Source organism: Pseudonaja textilis, chromosome Z, assembly GCF_049901715.1.
Source record: "Pseudonaja textilis isolate UNSWEBS1 chromosome Z, rPseTex1.2, whole genome shotgun sequence".
Classification (NCBI taxonomy): domain Eukaryota; kingdom Metazoa; phylum Chordata; class Lepidosauria; order Squamata; family Elapidae; genus Pseudonaja; species Pseudonaja textilis.
The window spans coordinates 90,473,416-90,495,714 of NC_142008.1; the positions used below are offsets into that span (position 1 = coordinate 90,473,416).

A 22,299-nucleotide genomic window follows, 5' to 3' on the forward strand; every position below is an offset into this window, starting at 1 on the left:
ATAGATAGATAGATAGATAGATAATCACTTGCTTGTACCTTCAGTTCTAGGGAAGAAGAGTGGGGGAACAAGGCCCTAACCTATCCTTTAATACAAATCAAGTCATATGCCTGTGGGAGAAAGGACTGAAACCAAGAGCTGAAGAAGTGCCCAAGGTAATAGAACAGTTGAGAAAGCAAATCGTGGTGGGAAGAGCAATGGACAATCCACCTGAATTTGAATTGAGGCCACTAATGTGGTTTGGTGCAAGAAGAATTAAGAAGGTGGGAGAGGAATTTACTGTTTGTAAAACCATGGCAAGATAACTAGGATTGTTGAGTAAGTTTGGGGTTTAACTTGTCCTAGATTTTAAAGATTAACTATCTTTTCTAAGCAAGTTTCTCAGAACTATAGGAGGAGGAGTGGGGAAAGAAGAACTATTTACACCGATTTAAATATTTGCTGATGTATCATATTATTCTTATGTCCGTATAAACTTGATAGTTGTGTGTATGGTCATTCAATGCAAGGATTATAATATAATAGAATTCCTCTCAATCTTTGGTTCTGAAAGCAAGGAAGAAAAGGTGTTATGTTGACTGATAACTAGAAGAGTTTTGTTTTTTACTGGAAAAGGGGACAAGGGACATTTTGCAGCTCTCCCTGCGAACAGAAAAAGTGACAGTAAGATTAACAAGAATAAAATTGCTTAAGAAATATATAGGAGATTTCAGGTCTTGAAATAAGGACCAGCTTCTGCCCTGCAGCAAAAGCTGTAGAGTTACATTATTAACAAATGCTTTAAAAATAATCATTTTTTATTAGAAATGACTTCAAGGAGAAAAGAGCAGTTATGACACTATGAAAAATCTACAGAGCTGAGACTCAAATCAAATCTATTACAAGGATTCCGCAAATGACTGGTTATTTATTTAATTACATTTCTTGTCAATGGGGGAGAGTCCTTGTCAGATTTTCTGCATCGATTTCCAAATGACTGCCCACCTTCTGATATTTGCACTTTAAACTGGGGGACATGGTAGGTTGCCCTCAGCTGCTCCCTGATATAGTACATTGTGCAGAACCAGCTCCACCATTCTTTTCTTAAAATATCCAAAATACATTGATATGTTTGTACATTTTTATTGTTGCATACAGGGTATTCTTAGGTGCTTTGGTTGTACCTGGGTCTCACAAAGACAAGGCTGACAGGTGTAGTATTGAACACCAAATTTGATTTGATCTCCATTGACTTTAGGGAGAAATCCATCCATGTAGCTTTCTTAGCAATAGAATAGAAGAAGTTTCTCACTCTCTTTAGGGATTTATGTTAAACTTCTCAATCCAACCTACCTCCCAGTATTTTTGAGCCATAACTAGATCCAAACATGATTATCTTTTAGAAACCTGCCAAATACAGCGAGTCTATTTGGGCACAACGAATACAGCTGGCTGGGTTAAATTTTTCACTCAACCATGAAGCTTGCTGTGTGAACGTTGGCTAGTCCCTATCACCCACTCCAGCTTAGAAAAGCTAGTGTATCTGACAGAGCAGAAAAAGCTTGGAGCAAAGTTAAATGGAGAGAAAGTAAAAGATGTTGGAGGATGTAGGATCCACAGTTGCTCTATTTTAGCCTTAGTTGCTTCCATCATATCTGCTTGTTATTATATTACACAGAGTAGGTTAGATTCTGCAACCCGTACCAGATTCTGCTTTGTTGTTCTATTTCCTGCAAGGTTTTCCCGTTGTGCTCACATTATTATTTATTTTTAAACTGCCAGTATTTAGGTTCACACCTGAGACTAAGCCCTATAGTTTAGAAATCATCAGGGGAAGGCTTCATCAATGCAGTAATGTTTGCTGGTTGGAGGTTTCTGAGTGTTATAAATCCACACCTCTTAAAGTTGCTAAGGTTGAGAAATAGTGGTCTGGGGTAATGCATTACTCTGGTTTGGATATTCTGTTTCCTTATTCCGGGACACCCATGAAGACACAATATTCTAGAAGAGCTTATAGAACTGCCATTTACCATGAGTTTGCATGAATCAGGTCTGCCTTTTAAAATGGGCTAAGGGGTGGAATTAATTCAGCCTTGTTAGAGAAAACGGGGGCGGGGGAGGAATAGCAAAGGAACATGAAATATAGAGGAGAGAGCTGGGGGTAGGGAAAGTGCAAGGTGAGAGAGTGGAAATGTGCATGTGGTTTGCCTGTACACCTCACTGGCTGTGGCTTTTTGCTATATGAGCCAGTGAGGGGGGAGGGGAGGAGGAATCCAGCTGTCTCTGCAGACTGAGCTTAAAAGGTTTCAGCTCCACTAACTACTGATGAGCCGGGACCTTTGGAGCGAAAGAAATACCACTGGGCTTCCAAATCTAGTGTGCTAATAGAGGCTGCTTCATTTCACACAATTCAGGAGCACAAGATCTATTTTAGCTCAAGACGTTTTTATTTGTAAAAAGATGTTTGAGACCCACTTGGATCCTGAATTGGGCTCAAGAGTATGTCCATCTACAGATGGGACTACACATTCCAAGTCATCCATTTATTTTCCTTGAGGCATATTAGAAATAAAATAAAATATATCACTAATATCACAATTTTGTGGGTCAAATTCTATATATAACATTGAAAAATAAATTCATTTCTGCTATAAGCAGCTGATAAAACCATAGTAAAACTGAAAAGTACAGAGTTTTTTTAAATTAACTAGGACACTGCAGTATAGCTTAAAATTATTCATGCATGTTTATGAACATATGTGAACCTACCCCACAGATGATATGGTGATGAAGTATCCTTGTGGTCATGTGATAAAAATTTGGGTGCTTGGCGACAAGTATGTATTTAGGATAGTTGTAGGGCCCAAGTCACATGTTAGCCATTCATGACTATTTCAGTGGGTTTTCAACAAGAAAAGTCAATGCTCGATTCACATAACCACCATGTCATTCACTTAATGATCATTGCTTTGTAATGGAAGTTCTGATTCCAATTGTGCTGGTAAGTCAAGGACTACCTGTAGTCAATTTTGCTTCATTTCCTTTCCTCCTCTGATAAACATCACTGCTCTTATATTTGCAATATTATTCTAGTATATGTAAATGGAGTAAAGAAAGCCTTTTCAAGGATGGAATGCAGAAACTTTCATTTATTAAATGTGTTTCAGCTGCTGTAATGTCATAAAATAATACAAAAGAAACTGGATCAGTTAAAAAGAAAAAGAAAGCAAGGAGAATGGAACAAGCAGAAAGCTGATCGTAGCTAACCTTGAGTATACCAATCTTTTGAAGCATGCTAGGTAAGGAAACGAACAGTGCAAGGATTCCAGAAATGCTATTACTGTTGTAGGATATAACAACAGAATCTCGAAAGCTTCCCTCTGCCACCCTCTCATATCAAGCCAACTCAAGGCAGAATTTCATTCTCACATCTTCTCCATCCCCAGGACTGAGTTGTCTCTTTATTTTGCCTTAATTGTTCCTGGGTACTTTTTTCAAGATACTGGGGGAGAAATTCTTGTAGTGGGGTGGGTGGGTGTAAGGAGTTAAAAGTTCTTCAGGCAGAAGAACTTGCTGCTCCCATTGGTATCTGCAAAAAAAGCCACGCAGGACAAATGGCACGTAGACCACAAAGTAAAATACATGACTTTACAAATGACGTAACTCTATCATTTGCAGAATGACATCATGACACCTTGTAATTTATAGAACCCAAGAAGGTGCTTTTATGTTCTTTGGTTATTTAATATCTGAAAGGGTTATTAGAGTGGAAAAATGAAAGCCACTAAAATGAAGCATGCTCTGGGGTAGCCTCTGGATCTTCCAGAAGTTGTGCAAGAACGGGCATGCTTTCACCCTGTTTTTGGAGGTTGCAAGGACTATGGAAGAGCATTCTCTGAAGCCACTTCAAGAATGAAGGCTCTAGAGCTGCCTTTGATAGGCCACAGGAGTCTGTCAACAGAAAAATAACAGGACCTGAAGATAAGAGGCACATGGCAGATCCTGGGGATCACACACAATCAAACTTTATTTTTTTTAAAAACAGATGAATATGCAAAGAATTGTTTTTTTTTTTGTTTGGGTGGGGTGGTATGCCAGCAGAGAGAGGTTCATCATTACTGTCATGTCTTCCCTCCTTGTTCCCCTCCAATTATAGCAGAAATCTCCAAACTTGGCAACTTTTAAGACTTTTGTGGACTTCAAATTGGAAGTTGACAAGTCTTAAAAGTTGCCAAGTTTAGGGACCCCTGAACTATAGCATATTGGGATCACAACTTCCAGCATATACAGCCAGTATGCAAAGTCGGTGTTATAGGAATTGTGGCCCCCACACGTTTGTGGAGCACCCAGTGGGAGGGATTATGCCAAGAGAGGGTGAGGCGTTCCCCTTCACCCAGCCTCTCTGTTGTTTTAAACAGATGTTCAAAAGAGCAGATTCAAGGTTCCTGCTCAAACTGCCATTTCTCAGTTTTTTGCCCTCTGCAACATTCAAAGAACCTGCCAAGACACTATAAAAAAGGCTAATATTTCTTGACAGGCAGCTCAAGCTATTTTTAACGCAGCTGCTGTGAAAACAGCTTAGCAAATATAAGTCTCATTGGCGACTCAGCTCCTAACCTTTTCAGAAACCGTCCTTCCCCCATATTTATGAAATGATGTACAATGTTTAACTTTCAACTGTTCTTATTGCTTCCAACGCTACATATCCTCCAGATGCTTCAAGAACCAATTCACAAGTTCGCAACTCTGGGGATGTCTTTAACTATCTCTCTCCTTCTCCACTGATATTCATGGTTGCCACCACCTATCGTATTGGTGGGATTATATCTCACACTAAGACACAGACCACTGGTTGCAAATCATAGTGACAAAGTTGACATACATTTAGATAATAGTAAGCAAATCATAGTGTTTAGTGAAATGTGCCAACCTAGTAATGGATTCAGAATGCACATCACACTAGAATCTGCACCTGCTTTCTGTTAAGGAATGGGCTGGATTTTATACAGATAATGCTCAATTGTTATTCTCATTTTGATCTAACCAAATCATGGAAATATTGGAAGTCTAGACCTGCTATCTTTTGAATGATGAAGGTAAACGAACAGCAGTTTTATTCAGAGAAGAAACCTCATTAGATAAGGGGAGGAGGGGGGAGTCACAGTTTGGAAAGTGGTGCTTGCAGTTTACAATTATTTCTGTTAGAATTTGCTCCAGTAGAGCAGCAATAGGAAAAAACTGAAATGGTTTGACCAATCATGTTGTTGTCTTCAAGTTGAATTATTATATAGCATTCTCAATGGCTAGGCTTGAAGCTAGCCTGGAGAAATTTAAATTGGTACCAACTGCAGTTCCCGTTGGGCTGAATAGAACAAATTCAGCCAGACTGATATTTAACTGATTGTATCATTGTGCTGGATGCCAACTTCCATTCAAACTCAATCCAAGGGGAGCATTTTGGAAAAAGCATAAATGGGGATTTTGAAGGGGTATGTACAAAGGGAGGAATAGACTCAGGATCAAAAGCAAATAGTTGTGATTATTTGGACTGGAGACTTTCCATCTTTAGCCCAGAATGGATTGCACTTCCCTGTTCAAAACTGGTGTGCAAATTGGATTATTTCTGGTGAAATCCACGACTAAAAGCTTCATCAAGATTTTGATTAATGTGCCAGGGGCTGCACATAAACAAACAGGAGAAGCCAGAACAAATATGTTTTAGAGCTAGGTAAATTCTACATTTAATTTGAAGTTCAACTTTATTTTCCTTGCACATAATAAATATTCTCTTCTGTGATATTCTAAAGTACAATTCATTGCCAACCTATGGAGGGTCTATATTTGGGGGGAGGATACATAGCTTGAATTCTTAGATTGTGCCTCTCTAGTTTAAATGCCCTGGGATCAAAATAAGGTAAGAGTCATCTTTTGTATGTGAGCCAGAATAGGAACCTCATCTATTTCTCATACCTTGCTTTGGGTCTATTGGGTTAGAAATATCGCAAGCAAGCACAGTATTTGAGATAAGAATCTTTCCAGCCAAGATGCCCAAAATTGGGGATTCTCTCAAAATTGTTTTGCCCGGCAGAATCTTTGCCCAGTTTTAAGTAAGCAATGGCAAAAAAAAAGTCTAATCATATTATTTGCTGTCAAGTATTCCCCCTTGTCATTATTCTACATGCTATGTCACTGTACATTGCTCTTGATGTATAAATAAAATCACAAAACAATAAAATAGCTACAGTCATGCAACAAAAACAAAATGCTTTAAAAGTTACCTGTACACCTACATAGCAACCAGTTAGGATCCTTATCACTGAAGTATCAATCACAATGCAAACACGTTGCAGAACAGAATAATTTAAGTTGTTCTCTGAATGCTAGCAAGTTGGGCCCATTCAATTCTCTGGAGGAGACTATACCCATACTTTAAAAGTTTTATCTCCAACCTTTCCCAGACAACTTTTAGATGGGAGGGTAGGTAGCGCTCCCTTAGCTACTTTGAGCCAAGCAACATAGAACTTTTTAGGTCAAAATTTTGAATTTTATCTGGAAACCTGTTGGTAACCAGTGCAGTGTGCAGTAACCCATGGTTATAGGAATTCCCAATGGCTAACAATCAGGCTGCTGCATTCTGTCCCACCTGCAGTCTCTGACAAGTCTTCTAAGGCAGCCTTGGGTAAAGTACAATGCAACAGTCCAAGCAGGAGAAGATAAGTCACTTGGTTAAGGCCCTAACTTACTATTATGTTTTACTTCTTCCCGAATTACCTGAAGTATTTCATAAAAAAAAGACACTTTGGCACCTTTTCTTTACAGAGAATCAGGTGGGAATAAGCTGGAATAAGGGAAACAACTAAAATAGTCTTCTCCAATACTGGAGTCGTGATCAAATTTGCTTCCCCACTTGACTGATCTTACAAGAAATGAAGAGAGAAGGACGATATAATGAAGCATCTCCAACATCCAATTTAATTTGATCTTACAAGACATCAAACTAGTTTAGAGTGGGTGCTGGGTCTATTTTTGGTAGCTAAGAACACTGAAAATAAAGCCATGCTTCCTTCCATTATCCCCACTGAGACCTACAACAAGATAAGATGCTTGAAATAGGCATGTGTTATATGTTATACATGCTCACAGAAGACACACAGCCTGGCACATTAGCCAAGGTCTATAAATGAGGCAGTAAGGAAGATTCAATGAAGACAAGTAGCTCGGCTTTTGTCCCTGTCTTTGTCACACCCACCCCTCTTTTTCTTCACGACCCCTAAAGATGCCCAAATACTCCTTTACAGACAACTATCCTCTCTTGGAAGACATTTTTATTTAAAGGGATTTCTGATTCAAGCTTGGATTAAATTCAGTAAGATGCTGGTTTTCTCTCCCTCCACCTTACAGACAGCATCACACACCCAAATATAGGAAGCAGCAACCTTTCTTTGGGCTACCCTCATTCAACTTCTCCCTTTTCCTCTTCCTGGATAGTAAATTCTCTTCTTAAGCATTGAACTTCATTAGATGCTATAGTTCTTCGTAGAATTGAAAGGCACACTGAAAGGGATGTGGTTCTACTTGCCTTGAAGGAAATAATGGTATGTCCTCTTTTCAAGACGCTATTGCCTGAGCCAACACTCTAGACCAGGGATGGGCAAACTATGGCCCGCGGGCCACATCCGGCCCATTGGTCTTTTTAATCTGGCCCGCCAAAGATTGGTCCGTATGTAACCGCAGCCACTTTTTGGCTGCTTTCAGACGCGTCGAGAGGAGGTGGCTGAGGGCGGGTGGCGGAGAGCGAGCAGGGTGCCTGGCGGGCTTGTCAGGCGGAGCAAGAAACGGGGGCAGGAGCCCGGCGGAGCGAAGAGAGCTGAAACCTGTTGAGGTCTCGCTGCAGTCCCTTCGCGGGGAGAGAAGCCGCCGAGCTGGGAGGAGCACGGGATGCTGCTGGCTCGCCTCCCCACCCCTCCATCATGACTGCAGGAGAAGGAGCCCCAAGCGCTGCCCTCGCGGCCGCAACCAACGGAGCCCAGCTTGATTTCGCCTGAGCCGCATTTGATTTGGAAGGGGGCGCAGGAGGTGGTACCAAAGGAGTGCTCTGGGGTTCGGCCAACCACCTGCTGAGTGCCTCCGGGCTCCCCACTGCGGCCGGCAGACCTTGGGGCTGCGCTCCGGAACCCAGCGCCACGGGATGGCGAAGCCAAGCAGTGGGAGGAGGCGTGTCAGAGCTGCAGCGGCCGGCTCAGATCTCTTGGTCTCGGGGAATCCCCCCCCCGCCGAGGTGCCTGAGCTCCGAGCACCGCCGGCGGCGAGGAGCACGAGAAGTGCAATGGGGCCCCGGGAAGAGTTGCGCCCCAAGGAGCAACTGGCGGCTGGAGCAGCCAGGACTGGCAGTGGCACACGGGGGGGCTGGGGCGGTTTTCTCCCTTCGGAGCAGCCCACTGTGCGCTCTTGGGCATCTGGCTTGCTGCGCCCTGAGCGCGCCTTTGCCTCACCTCTCGGCCAGCAGCAGCAACAGCAGCAGCTCCGCTGCCGCCTCCTTCCTCCCCTAATGCCTGCTGTTGTGATGCGTATTCCCCTTAGACCTGAGCACCAGCAGGCGCTTCACACCTCCCTCCATGGCCTTCCCCTGCAGTAAGATGGGAGAGAACAGCGGCGCCCTCAGCGTGCCGGTCCCGGGACCCCGCAGCCAGACTGAGGTGCGCTCGGTGGTGGACGTCCTGGCCGATCATCCGGAAGAACTGGTGAGGACCGACAGCCCCAACTTCTTGTGCTCAGTGCTGCCTTCCCACTGGAGATGCAACAAGACCCTCCCCGTGGCCTTCAAGGTAAGCCGGGAGGGGAGGCTGGGTGGAGTGGGCAGGTCCTGGGAGAGGCGCGCAGATGTTTCCTGCTGAGTGGGCTTCCCAAGCGCCCGGGAGGGCTCGTGGTTTAACAGCAAAAGCGGCGGCGGGATGGGCACTGGGCGGGCGGGGGGGAAGGCAGGCGAAAGTCCACACACACACACACACCTTGGCAAGCGGTTTGCAGGGTTAGCCAGCAGTTTCTCGCAAGAGACTGAAGGCCGGTCTGCTCCCCCCAATTCGACGTTGGTTCAAGAGGGAGGGTCAGCCATGCTACTAATTGGTGGTTCAGAGTTTATCCGTGGGCACTGGAGGAGTTATGTTTTGGGGGGTGGGCGTTTATTTATTTTTTATCTTATAAATGGCCAACTTGTATAAGCTGAAGGGGTACATTCATACACACACACACACAAACACAGTCGTTTATTCGTAGCGGAAGAATCTATCTATCTATCTATCTATCTATCTATCTATCTATCTATCCATGTTGTGTGAATTTAACTATGCCAAACTTGAGTTTTGGAGGGTGTCTCGGAGAAAAAAATAGTTATTTTTCCTACCACGAGTACGGCAGGCTTCTCTCCCGCTTAAAAAACAAAACTCTTTCCTCCTCTCGCTTTGAAAAGGGGAACTGTTAACAAATGCAGTTTTTTTATATGTATCGTATCTTGTGCTGACCCAGCCTGTCTGTCAAATTTTAAAAGTCAATGAGGCCCCTAAGCCAAGAAGTTTGCCCACCCCTGCTCTAGACACCTTGGTTCAGCCAGCCACCTTATATATTCAGAGGGCCTTATATTATCTAGACAACTTTTAGACAGTTTCAGACACAGTATTGAGAAAAACAGTGGTCACACAGTTGTTGACAGCTTTTGGTAGAGACAGAATAAAGTAGTGAAACCATGTAGTTCTTCTCAATCTCTCAGAAGCTTTTAATACCGTCAAACACAGTATTCTTCTGGGTGGCCTCTAGGGATTAGAAATGTTATGGTGGTTCTTTCCCAGTAATTGGTTCCAGTAGGTGACGGAATTGGGGTGGGTGGGAGTAGAGACTGAGTGCAAAGCCTCTGATGTGCAGGATTCAACAGGCTCAGCACTCTTCCCCTCCTTTTCAATATCTATATGAGACCATTGGATGAGAACATCCACCTGTTTGGGGTCGTCATCAATACACAGATCATACCTGATTGTGTAGCTTAACCCCAGTCTAACGAAATCACTGCTGTCAAGGTCTTGACAGTGACTAGGGTCTGGATGGGGGAAGAACAGACACAGGCTCAACCGGAGCAACATCAAGTGCCTGAGAGTATTTGCATTATGCAGAACCAGAAACTTTCATAACCTGAGCTGAATCCAAGAAACAGGCCTTCTTTGTTGCACCATGTGGTCTTTGCAACAGCACTTCTCCACACCTCTGAAATCAATATAATCCCTACTCGTTTAAACCTAGCTTTTCCCCAGGCCTTGGTCTGGTCTGGGTAATAGAGATGGTTTTATGTTAAAGGGGTGTGCTTGTTTTTGCTTTTCCTGGATGTTCATTGCTCTTTTCTGTTTTTTTATTCTTGCAACCTGTCTTAATAAGAGATACAGCCCTGAGACATTATGCAGTTGGGCAGCCATGCAAATTCGATAAACAAACAAATAAATAAGTGATGGGCTTTAAACAACAGAATCCCTCGGCTTTCATAAACAAGCTGCAGATGTTGTCTAAATCAGAAAAACAATGAAAAGAAAAAGTCCTTCTCACACTTACACAAGTTCTTATACATATAACAATTACAATATGTAGGTAACAGAGACACCAGAACCTCTATGTACATCTTTTAATTTTCTTCTTTCTCATAATAAAAGTTAAATGCTTGTTCTTTCCCTAAGCTGGCATGACAGAAACCGTTGAGATTTTATGCCACTGTAGCAAATTTGTGAGTAAATCCCACCAAAGTGAAAATTCCAAATGATGATTGGAGGCAAGGAGAGTTTGAACCTTGACTCAGTTCTTGCATCATATAAAATTTAAAATGCCCATGGTATGCTCCAATCAATAATGTCCAGAAGGCTTAGCTTGACTCTGCCCCAATTCCATGTTCCTGTATCTATTCACAATTCTTCCTCTACAACAGCGGTGTCAAACTTGATTTCATTTAGGGTCACATCAGGATTGAGTCTGACCTTGGGGGGGGGCAGGGGCGTGGCCGGGGGGGCGTGGCCAGTTCTACATCACTTATTGAAGCTCCATTTTCGGCTACTATGGCCTGTTAGCAAAAACGGAGCCCAGGTTCCATTTTCAGCCGTGATGGCCTCCTGCAACCCTCTGTCAAGAAAAATAGAACTCGGGGATTCTGCGCATGGCAGTCCTTTGTTGTTTTCATGGCAGGCCCCCGTGCTAGGTCTAAGCACCCCACCGGCTACATCTGGCCCATGGGCCTTGAGTTTGACACCCCTGCTCTACAATAAGGAAGGTGATATACTGAGAAAGGATGGCTCTGAAAACAAAGCTAGCTTTTCCTGGTCTTCTTTATGGGAATGCCATGGCCTGCTCTTCTTCTCCTGTCAGCCTGGATAAAATGTCACTTGTACTTTTTGAAAAAACCATGGCACCTCACAAGGGAAGACCAGCCTGCTCTAGCTGCTTGGAATAGACAGACAGTTTTCACCTGGACATCCAGCATGACACCTTGCAGGAAAAAAAGTGCAAGTGCAGTCATTTTGGGAAGGGAAAGGAAGAGAACTAAATCCAAGGCTGCTTTGCCTTGGCCAGCATGCAAGAGTAAGTTCATCCCTACTGCAAGCAAAAGATTCTGGAAGATAGCTCTGGAACCTGGATCTTGGCCATGGTCCTGTTTGGTGCCAACCACTCAGTGAAGGCTGCCAATGTTCAGGCTGCCATTTTCCCTGTGACTGTGCCCCAAGCTCTTTCAGAACTGACAAGTGATTTTAATTTCTTTTAGCAGTAGCCTGGGCTTTTAAGCACAGTGCACCAACAGTCCAGTTTACTGGCTTTAAGTCTCTTGTACAATAAATGTTCCTGAGATGCAAGATTCTACAGGAGCTTCCTTGGCACTGACAGCTGCTGTTAAGATTTGTCATCTTCTCCAAGCTCCCTTCTCCTTCCTTTTTTTCTGGCAAAACTGTAAGAAAAGATGCCGTTGATTCAGGCCGCTAGGTCAGTGTTGTGCCATGTAATATCCAACCAGGTGCATTCAAAAAACTAACATAATCTAGTGATCAATACCCTTCTTCTGCTGTTGTGTGTGGTCATCTTGTATTAAGATATGATCCTGGATTTGTAAATGAATATTATTGACAAACTGCCGGATCCTACACACCTTCGTCCAATCCTTTTTAAAGCAATTTAAATTAATAGATATATCTGATTGCAGCAACTCCTATAGTTCAGCTATCCGCTCTTAACAAAATCAAAATCTCCAACTTTAGTTCTTCTTTCTCTTTTAATTTCTAGTTCCACTTTTTGAAATGATCCATTCATAGAAGATAACAAGGGAAAGCTGGAGAGGGAAAGAGAATTAACTGCAAGGGGAACAGACTAAGGTAGATAACTCCTATTGTGTTCATTCAAGTTCTTTTAAATATCATTTTACAACCAGTGGTGGGATTAATTTTTGTTTACTACCTGTTTGGTGGGCATGGCAGCAGCAGGATACTGTAAAATCTCCAGTCAGAGGTGGGATTTGCCGGTTCTCTGAACTACTCAAAATTTCTACTACTGGTTCTCCAGAAGTGGTCAGAACCTGCTGAATGCCACCTCTGCTTACAACCGTAATTTTTGTTAACATCACCCCCAATACTTCTTCACCAGAAGAGGACCAAACACAAGTCTTCTCAAGTCCAAGCATATTTAACCTACAATTGCTCTGAAACAAACTGGACAATTCATAATTTGCAATTACACACAAAGTTCCCCAGAGAATTTGGGACATTACTCATAAAAAAATGCAGCCAACACACTAGGTGAAGCTTGTAAGGAATATACATCACAAATGATTCAGCTCCATTACTTTTATGCCCAGGCCACAATTACATCCTGGTTTTGGTTCCAATCTGAATGCAGCCCTTGCTTGGAAACAGATGATTAAAGGTAGTTCTTGACCAGTAAAACTCTTCTCACATCTTGTTGTTAAGGAATCTAAATCTTTCATGAATGCATTCCTGGTCTAACGTTCAAATTAAATCAGATCTCATCAGAGATGATGATTAGAATCTCTTCTGAATAAATAATCAGAGATGCATTAGGTAAATATTTTCTAGGATTTGGCGATATGAGTTTTAGGCTGAAGGTAACGATACTTGTTCTCTCCAAATTAATAAAAGCAGGATTAACCAGGCTCTTCATTTATTATCTGAAAAGGTATCAAGGACAGTCCTAGACTTAGGGACAAATGGCTTTCTGACACTGCACAAAGCACATATGGAAACCCTAAATTAGTGCTTGGGCAGGATTGGAAACAAATGGGGGAAAAAGAATAAATTCTGCCAAAACTGAGATGTTTGGTGCCAACAATCATCATGGCATTTTTTTTAACCTGGTAGATACTCTTGACAGGGTACTATTCCTTTTCAAGGACTTGGTGCATGAACTGGGGTTTTTAAAGGTAGTCCTTGCTTAGTGACTGTATTGGGATGTGCAATTCCACTTCTGAGTGAGGTGGTCACTAGGCAGAAATCACATGACCATAACTGTTGTTTCTGACTGAAAACATACAAAACTACTCAGTCAATTTTTGGCTTCCATTTGTTTCCTAACCATTCGGCCACTCTATACAATGCTCAAGTGGCCACATGCTGACTTGTACATATCTAAAGCAGCGTGACCACGCTGCAGCCCAGGGCTGGACGTCACAAGCACGCTACATGAACAGCTTACGTTTTTGAAATCCCTTTCTCTCCAATCTCTCTGGGGGATAAGAAGGAGGGAGAAAAATTTCTGAAATCAGTTATCTTCTTTGTGTGATCCTTTCCCGTTACTGGTGTGATTGTATTGCTTTCAAATGTAGCAGAACAAGCAGCTTATTCTCTTGAATTCCCTCTCCAGTCTCTCTTTGGGGGCAGGGAGAGGGAGGCTGAATGGGGACAAGAGGGCAGACAAAGGAGAGAGTGCCTATAGAAATCACTTTTGTCTTTGACTCTCCCACCCCAGGCTGCCTCAGAGCAGAGAGATTGAAGAAGGGATTTCAAGAGCATGCTATAAGCTATTTACATAGTGTCCCATGGCTACCGGGCCATTAGTACCATCATATTGCTTTTGGTGTGTAGAAGTTAACAACTTTCTTTTTTGCAATTCCCTTTTCTTCAATTTCTCTGCTCTGCAAGAAAAAACATAGATCAGGCACAGGACTTTGTGCGCTGATTGTAATGGCAATCACATGATAGAAAGATGCCTCAAAGGGTTTAAAGCGGCAATAAAACGATTTTTTTTCAACACCCTTGTAATTTCCAATAGTCATTGAACAAATAGTTGATAAGCAAGGACTAACTGTATGGATTCATGGCTTCTGCTGAAATAGGAGCCCGAAACCATAGCCAGGAGCCTTTGCTCCTCCGACAGCTGCACTTGTTACAATCCTACCTTAACCAAATGGCTTGGCAATGATGACGCATTGTTAGACCCATTGCGATATACTCTATGTGGTGCTGCTTTTGGAGAGATCTCAATAGCTACAGCTAATTCACAGTGAAGTGGCTAGGCTCCTGACAAGACAAACCCATCAGAACAGGGCAGAATATCCACCCTGCATGGGCTACTGGTCGGTTTCCAGATCCAATTCGAAGTGCTGATTATCCTTTTTAAAATCTTTCATGGTGCTGCAACAAGATAACAGGCAACACCTTGCCAAGATCAAATCTACACCATCAGAATAAACACTGAGAAGGAGCCTGTGGAGGGATTCCATCCCCCAAGGTTTTTACTGTTGAAATTTCACCACTTCTATGATGGGGGAGGCAATAAGGAGAGAGGAAAGCTTGAGGAATAAGACCCTTGGACATGTAACCATAATGGCAGTTTATGCCCTGGATTCAGGGTCCTCCTGCCAAATAGAAAGCAGATTGTCTATGAGATTTGCAGAATAATAACAGTTCAAAGGGAAGTGCCAGTTTTCAGTGGTTTCCAATAAACTGGAATAAATCAGGAATAAAGTCAGGAATAAATCAATTTCACTCCAGGAAAGAGACTATAATTCAAATTAATTTAGATCTAAAGCAAAACGGTGTGGAAATGTCCTGGAACTTTATTATATGTTGAGAACAGGCAATTATTACACAACTCCTTTAACCTCTACAACCCCACCCCCTTCTCAAAAGTAAATTACTGTAATTGTGCTGGAATTTGACAGACATTTGTTTATAAGTCTTCCTATAATCAGAATTGGTGGGGGGTGTACAGATCAGCAGAAATCTCTGCTCAACTGAGTCTTTCATCCTAGTCAATATGCTGTTGTAAAAAACATCAGATTTCCTAAACATATCATAAATGTGCAGGACCTTTATGTACTATGCCTGTTCTGATGAGATATCTTGTCCTTAAATAAAATTTTAAAAAGATGGGAAAATTCGTTTTTTAGGGAGGAAGCAAACAAAGCACCATATTTTCAAAGTTTCCTAAAGAATCCTAAAGAAAATTCCATCAAGTTTATATAATGCCAAACTGCCTCCCCTGGAGATGGGAAAAGCTAATTTTTGTAACATCAGGAATATTTGGGTGCTTAATCACTTTAGTTCCAGTAGAGAGATTTTTTGGGCTGCTGAACTGTCTCCTCCCAATAAAATAAAACCCAGAGCTCCTTCCTTGGATTTACAACCAAATCCATAGATAGGCTGTTGGCTAAGCAACTGGCTTGACCAAAGAAAAGTCTTAAAAATGGGAGGGAAATTAGGGAGAAAAGAAGAAAGGAGGTATATCGTTCAAAACAGTTCTGCAAAGCCAGCCTAATATTTTGGCCTGAGGCTAGCACATCTTTAAGAAGTATCACTAAGAAAAACTATCAAATGAACAGTTATATTTTTTCTTGTTTTGCCTTGGGGTGGTATTTAAGGGATCTTTTTGAACATGATAGTTATGTACATCGATGTTCTCCAACAGGGAGCCCTCGAAAATGGAAAGTATCAAGTTTGAAAAAGCTGCTCTAAAAGCACAACTTAGTGCACAAATACTCACAGACTTAGTAGATATACCTGTGTCTTTAAACAAACCACCTGAATTAACTCTCCTCTCTCCCATCCTATAACACGACTTTTCCCACTTCAAAATTATCACGTTCCCCTGCTGTGATTTCTTTCATAATGGAAAATCAGGTGGCACATTCTACATTGCTTTTTATGGAAATGAAATAGCAGATTCACGAAACGGGGATTAATCAGAAAAAATGTAGGGGGAAAGTCTTCCCTAATTTATTGTAATGTTTGTCCCTTATTCAATTATAATTCTTTACATTCCTACTGACTCTTGCCCTTGTTTCTACTCAATTTCATCCAAACAATGGAATTAAGGAGCACCATGTCTGCCTGTGGATGAGTAGGGTGCATTCTTGATTATTTCTTCTGGCTTTCCCTGTGTTTTTCAAATACACACTCCCATCAGCTTCTTTGTGCTATGAAATATAGCCTATCAAGGAGAAAGCTAGGTTGTGCCATTCCACTGATAAGTTTCATCCTTCATATAGACAATGATTCTCCCACCATCACAAAAGCATTAAAAATGTGACTCTTTTTCTTATTAGTCCTTGAAATTGTGGGTGGCTGTACCATTAGGCAGAATGATTGTAAGTGCCATGAAAGGGCAGCACATAGTTAATTACTCAACAATGGTAATTACATTTCTGCTAAAGGAGGAGAGGGGCATCAGTGGGATTTTCTGACACCGGTGCAGGTCAGACTCAGATGATTCCAACTTAGGCAAACCAAAATTCTTGGGTTGTGTGATACAAGCAATGTGGTCCAGAAAAACGCAGGACATAAGGTCTTCCTTCATTTCTGTCAGCCTCTAAAGCAACAGTGGACTCACCCCACAGATTTGGTGGTGGACACCCAGCAGGTTGACTAAAGAATGATAAGCAATTGATAATATGAGAGGAAAAGTGCCAGACCTTACATAGAATTCAGAGACTCTATGTGGGGATTCTTCACCTAGACAGGGAACCTGCATTGCACTGAATCTGCCTCCTGCCTTACAGAGGTAACTTCCTAGTGAGGGAATTGCAGAGTAAAGTAGGAACATATTCTGCTGTGCATGCCAGAGACAATTGCACACACACACACACACACACACACACAGAGGCATCTTTTGTTGGTTGTACAAATTTGGCAGGGGTGGAACCTGCAGCATCACTGTTGGAACTGCACATGTTGCCTAGAATTTTAAACCCACTCGAAATGTTACGTGCATTAGCAACCAACGTCACAGTTTTGACATCAGCAGGGCTCTAAACTGGCAGCAGAAAGAGCCTGCAACATTCCAGCTCATAGCATACATTAGTAACAACTGGTGTGGGCTGAAAACACCCCTTATTTTTGATAACTGACATTCTTATTGCTTTTATCACGACCCAAATTTTGACACATGATTCTGGACTGCACCTGAAGATTCATATAACTGATCATAATGGGTCAGGCTTTGGAAATTCCTCGGCCTTCCAGGTATGTTAGGTTAAACATTGTACTCAGCCATACAGAGCCGAGGGTTATGGAAATTGTAGTCTGAATACGTGGAGAGTGCTTGGTTGGAAAAAGTTAATCTTTTAAATCTCATTTCTAATATATGTACCAAGCTTCTTTTCAGTCCACACTCTCCTAGGTATAGCAGTCCCTAACGTCTATTTTTGGTTTCGGGTCTCAGGAGTGTAAAAACAGGAAAAAGAAGAGTTGACGTTGAGTGCATTTTCACTCTAGCAGAGAGGGAGTAACCATTGGGCTGCCAAAACTAAATTCTAGAGAAGTCAACACTTCTTTTCAGTATTGCACTAGCCACATGTTCTTTCTTCAAACTGGAAATGTTATCACCTATGTAAAAAACAACAACAACAGGAACAATATGCATACTTTTATGAAGGGAGAATAGGCTAATTAGCCAACTGAATTAGTGGAGCCTCCTTGTGCAGAAGTAATGTTATTCTGCATGCTAGAAGCATCTAGGAAATAAGCAGCAAAAAAAGAACATTTTGCTACCCACTGGGTGCTTTGCTAGTGGCCTCCTTAGCTGCTCTTGCGATAAATTGCTGATATAGTTCAAGCATTTTTTTCTCCATAGCAAAATAATTTTGTTCCCCATCTTCTTCCCCTTCTCCCCTCCAAAGCATGTTCCTAAGACACAAAAGAACACAACTATTATAACACAAAGCCTATGATGAAAGCATATTGTAATAAATCACCCTGCTGCATTGAAACATGCATGTGAACAGACACACACACACACACACACACACACACAGAGCTAATTTTTGCTACTTTCCAATACCCCTGTTCTCCCCAAGACTGCCCTCCTTCAGAATTAGATATTATGATTTCCAGATAGTAACCTTTTCAAATTCAATCTCCTCCAATTTCTCTTTCTCTCTCTGTCCCTGTGAGTGTGTGTGTGTGTGTGTGTACTGAGTGGCAGTGCCCTTATCCTCAGTTTCCTACACTTATTTCACAGATAACACTGAAGTGATATTTTAGATTCTCACAAATAGGTATGTATCGTACGATTTTTTTGGTAATCCTATTAACCATTTAAATTGGACATTAAGGCTATCAGGCGGGGAGAATGACAATGGGGATATACAACAATTTTTTATGTTTTTAAAAATCCAACTTCAAAGAGATCACACTATTGCATTACTGTGTCTCTTACTGTCAGCTATATAATTATCTGCCCTACAACTTGGCCTTCAGATTATAAATGGGACATGGAAAATACTTAACTCAGATATTTAAAGTAAAGTGCTTCTTTACTTAAATGTCAATAAATATGTATATCCGCTCCTATATCCAGGATTCAGGATTAATCAAGGGAAAAATCAGGCTGGGAAGATTCGGAAGTGTCTTTTGATGGTAAACATCTCTTTCTTCTCTTTCCCCCATCTGCCCACCCCATACAATTGTAACCCACCATGCCACATGCACACCTCCTAAGAGGAATCCCAGAAATATCTAGCAATGATATACATCACTCTCCAGGTGGGTTGCAGACTATCAGTCCGGTCATCCAACGCAATCTAGAGGGCGCCAGATTAGCGAAGGGGCAACAAGAGCGTGCTACCGCTTACTTCAAACAGATTATACAGTACTGCGGTGGTGAAGAAACCAGTCAGAAGGATGACACGCGGCTTGGCTACTGCAGGGAGGAAAGGCGGGCGAAAAAGGAGGAAGCGCGGAGCTGAAAAGATGGGACTGGAGGAAGCGGGCAAGGGGGAACCACGCGGTCGCTCGGGGCTCGTGGAGAACTAGTTATGGAGCGGGGCGGGGCGGGGCAGGGCTGAAGAATGGGCGAGAGGCTCTGTGGAGACAACCAGGGAGAAAACATCTCCACGGTATCACAAGCGCTCGCTGCCTCCTCGATCCGGAGAGTCGCCCTGGGAAAGGAGAGCTGCGCTGGAGGAGGAGACGGCGGCTGAAAAAGTGCGCCAATCAATAACTCGCTTAGTTTAGAGAGAGGGAGGAGGGAGGGAGATGGCTACCTTTGTTTCCTGCAGGCTGGAGCCGGTGCTCGGGGTCTGCTGCGCATCCGTGCTGTGTTGGGGGTCGTTCTCCTTTTCGGTAATTTCGGTCATGGTGCGCCTAGGACGGGTCCGGCTGAGCTGAGGGTCCGGAGCTGAAGCAGATGAACACAGTTCTCCGGAAGGGTTGCGGACTGGAGCTCTTCCGCCCCTCCTCTCCCACCTTAAATCCAAAGCCGCCTCTTCTCCCTCCTCGATGGACCGAGAAGCTTTATTCTCCCGCCCCCGGGATAATTTTTGCGGGTTCTCCTCCTCCTCCTTCCACTTTAAGTTTCCTTTTAGGAAAGCAAAAAACCGACTTATTCTTTTAAGCGACCACAGACGGTCCTCACTCTAAATCACTCTGAAGCCGATGCTGATGAGTCTCCTTACCACTCGGACCTCCCCTTTTATGCAAATCTAAACAGAATTTACAACCCCACGTAGTTACTCTCCTCTCCCCTCCCCTCTGACTAGCGCAAGCGAAGCTTCCTAGTCTTTTACGCTCTGGGGGCTCTTCAAGTTTGATTTTCAGGAGCAGCTTGTCTTTGTCATAACTGGTTTACAAAGAGAGAGTGAAATTCTAAATCTAAAAGAACAAAATGGACACTCACCCACTTTTCAGAGTTGTCTCTTTCATCCTTTTGAAGTAGTGAGCTATCAGTCTCAGCTGTAACATCCTTTGATTTTCTCCACTCAAAGTAGCAATTTCTTTCATGGCCATGCAAGGAGTCTAGCATATAACTTTGTTTCCAGCTTGGAGCAAAGGTAAAAGAGTACCTTATTCTTAAGAAATGCTAGTGAAGGCAAGCTCTTAGTTCTCTCCCTTTTCAAGGTATGGCATTGATTTGTTCAGCTCCTGGAATGCTTGTGTCTGCATAAGTTAGCTTCATGCTCTTAGAAAAGTTTGCAGGAATCTCCCAAGCGATACTCCTCCGTTAAACCAGCCTTTCCTGGGCTGAGATTCCTCTTTAAGAAAGAGGAGCATTACTCCCTTTTGGGGAGGATTCCTTATGCCTTGCTGTTGAAGATGGGGTATGGAAAGCCAACATAAGGATGTTACAAAACACTAATTAGGGTGTGGCTATTCCTCACAGCTGAGTAAAATACTATCCACAGTTCCTTCAGTGGGCAGAACCAAAATAAAATTTGTAATTCTTATTCTTAATTCCCCAGTATGTCTTTTGCCCATCTATTCCAAACCATCATGATGTTCTGATGTGAGTTGTAAGTAAGATGATCAATTTTCTCCCCCAAATTTGTTGCCATTCCCCTTCAGCACAGGATAAGTCTGTAGGGAAAACATCTATCAGAGTGTGTCTATCTTCGGGATTCTGCTTGGATTTCTCTAAGCTGGTTGTCCTATCCCATGAGCATTCACAGCCATATAAGGAGGATCAATGGATGAAATATGTATCATAAAACAAATTTTGGCCCTATAAACTTATGTAGCTCCTGACACATGAGTTTCTGCCATAACACACCAGCATGTTGATCTTGGTTAGATTCAAACATCTATTTCACATTGGGTCATCACTAGGTTTTTAAAATATGACATAATAAAAAGTATGTGGAAAGCCATAGAAACAGCTCAAAGTCTGCAGTGCTTGTCCAAGTACTTAGGTCCTATGAGAAAATTGAAACTGACGAGAAATAGAATAGAATACTTTTATTGGCCAAGTGTGATTGGACACACAAGGAATTTGTCTTGGTGCAAATACTCTCAGTATACATAAAAGAAAAGATGCATTCATTAAGAATCAAGAGTCATAACGTACAACACTTAATGATAGTCGTAGGGTATAATCAGCAATCAAATCATACTAGGAAAGAGTCAGTATAAATAGTAAGGATACAAGTGACAAAGTTACAGTCCTACAATCACAAGTGGGAGGGGATTGGTGATAAGGAGTGATGAGAAGATTAATAGTAATACAGACTTTGTAAATAGTTGGCCCGTGTTGAGGGAATTATTTGTTTAGCAGAGTTATGGCATTCAGGAAAAAACTGTTCTTGTGTCTAATTGTTCTTGTGTGCAGTGCTCTATAGCGTCATTTTGAGGGAAGGAGTTGAAACAGTTTATGTCCGGGATGTGAGGGTCTGCAAATGTTTTCACAGCCCTCTTTTTGACTCGTGCAGTATACAGGTCCTCGATTGAAGGCAGGTGGGTAGTAATTGTTTTTTCTGCAGTCCTAATTGTCCTCTGAAGTCTGTGTCTGTCCTGTTGGGTTGCAGAACCAAACCAGACAGTTATAGAGGTGCAGTAACAACCTATATCTCTTATTTAAGAAAAGTGTGTGCTATGAATAACTCAACTGGATGATTATGGGGAGATTGAGAATAAGTGAATAATAAACTAGTTCAATGCCCTCTTAATTTTCTGGATGCTGCTACAAGAAAAGTGGATTTGCAATACTCCACAGTATAGATGTCTTGATGGCATTTCAAAATATTGTTCACAGGAGATTGCACAAATTTGTCTCTTCTTCCCCATGCATGTTCTCTTCAATCTAAGAGAACATGCACAGGATTCAAAATGAACAAATGGGAAAAGTTATGGTGACAAAAGGAACTCAGGAAATGTTCTGTAACAGGTAGGATAAGGGTTGGGACAAAAATGGCTGCAGGGAGGCTGCCTAGTGATTAGAAGGGAAGGTTGTGCCCGCACTCTCCAATACATCTTTGCAAACTCCAATACATAGCTACAATGGATTGCCTGACCTCATGTATTGATATGTGGAACTATGATATTGGGAGACAAGAGGCAGAATGGCAAACTAGACAGTGGTCAAATA

General features: G+C 42.3%; 1 protein-coding gene across 3 annotated transcripts in view; it reads right to left on the bottom strand.

The window, feature by feature from the left end:
* Window positions 1-19,897, bottom strand: part of STAC2 (SH3 and cysteine rich domain 2) — a 41,608-nt gene extending 21,711 nt beyond the window's left edge. For all 3 annotated transcript variants that reach the window (XM_087918126.1, XM_087918127.1, XM_087918125.1), the window contains exon 1: window positions 19,487-19,897. In XM_087918126.1, coding sequence (XP_087774252.1) covers window positions 19,487-19,579 — 93 coding nt within the window. In that variant the 5' untranslated portion in view covers window positions 19,580-19,897. The remainder of the gene's footprint in view (window positions 1-19,486) is intronic.
* Window positions 19,898-22,299: the final 2,402 nt, after the last annotated feature.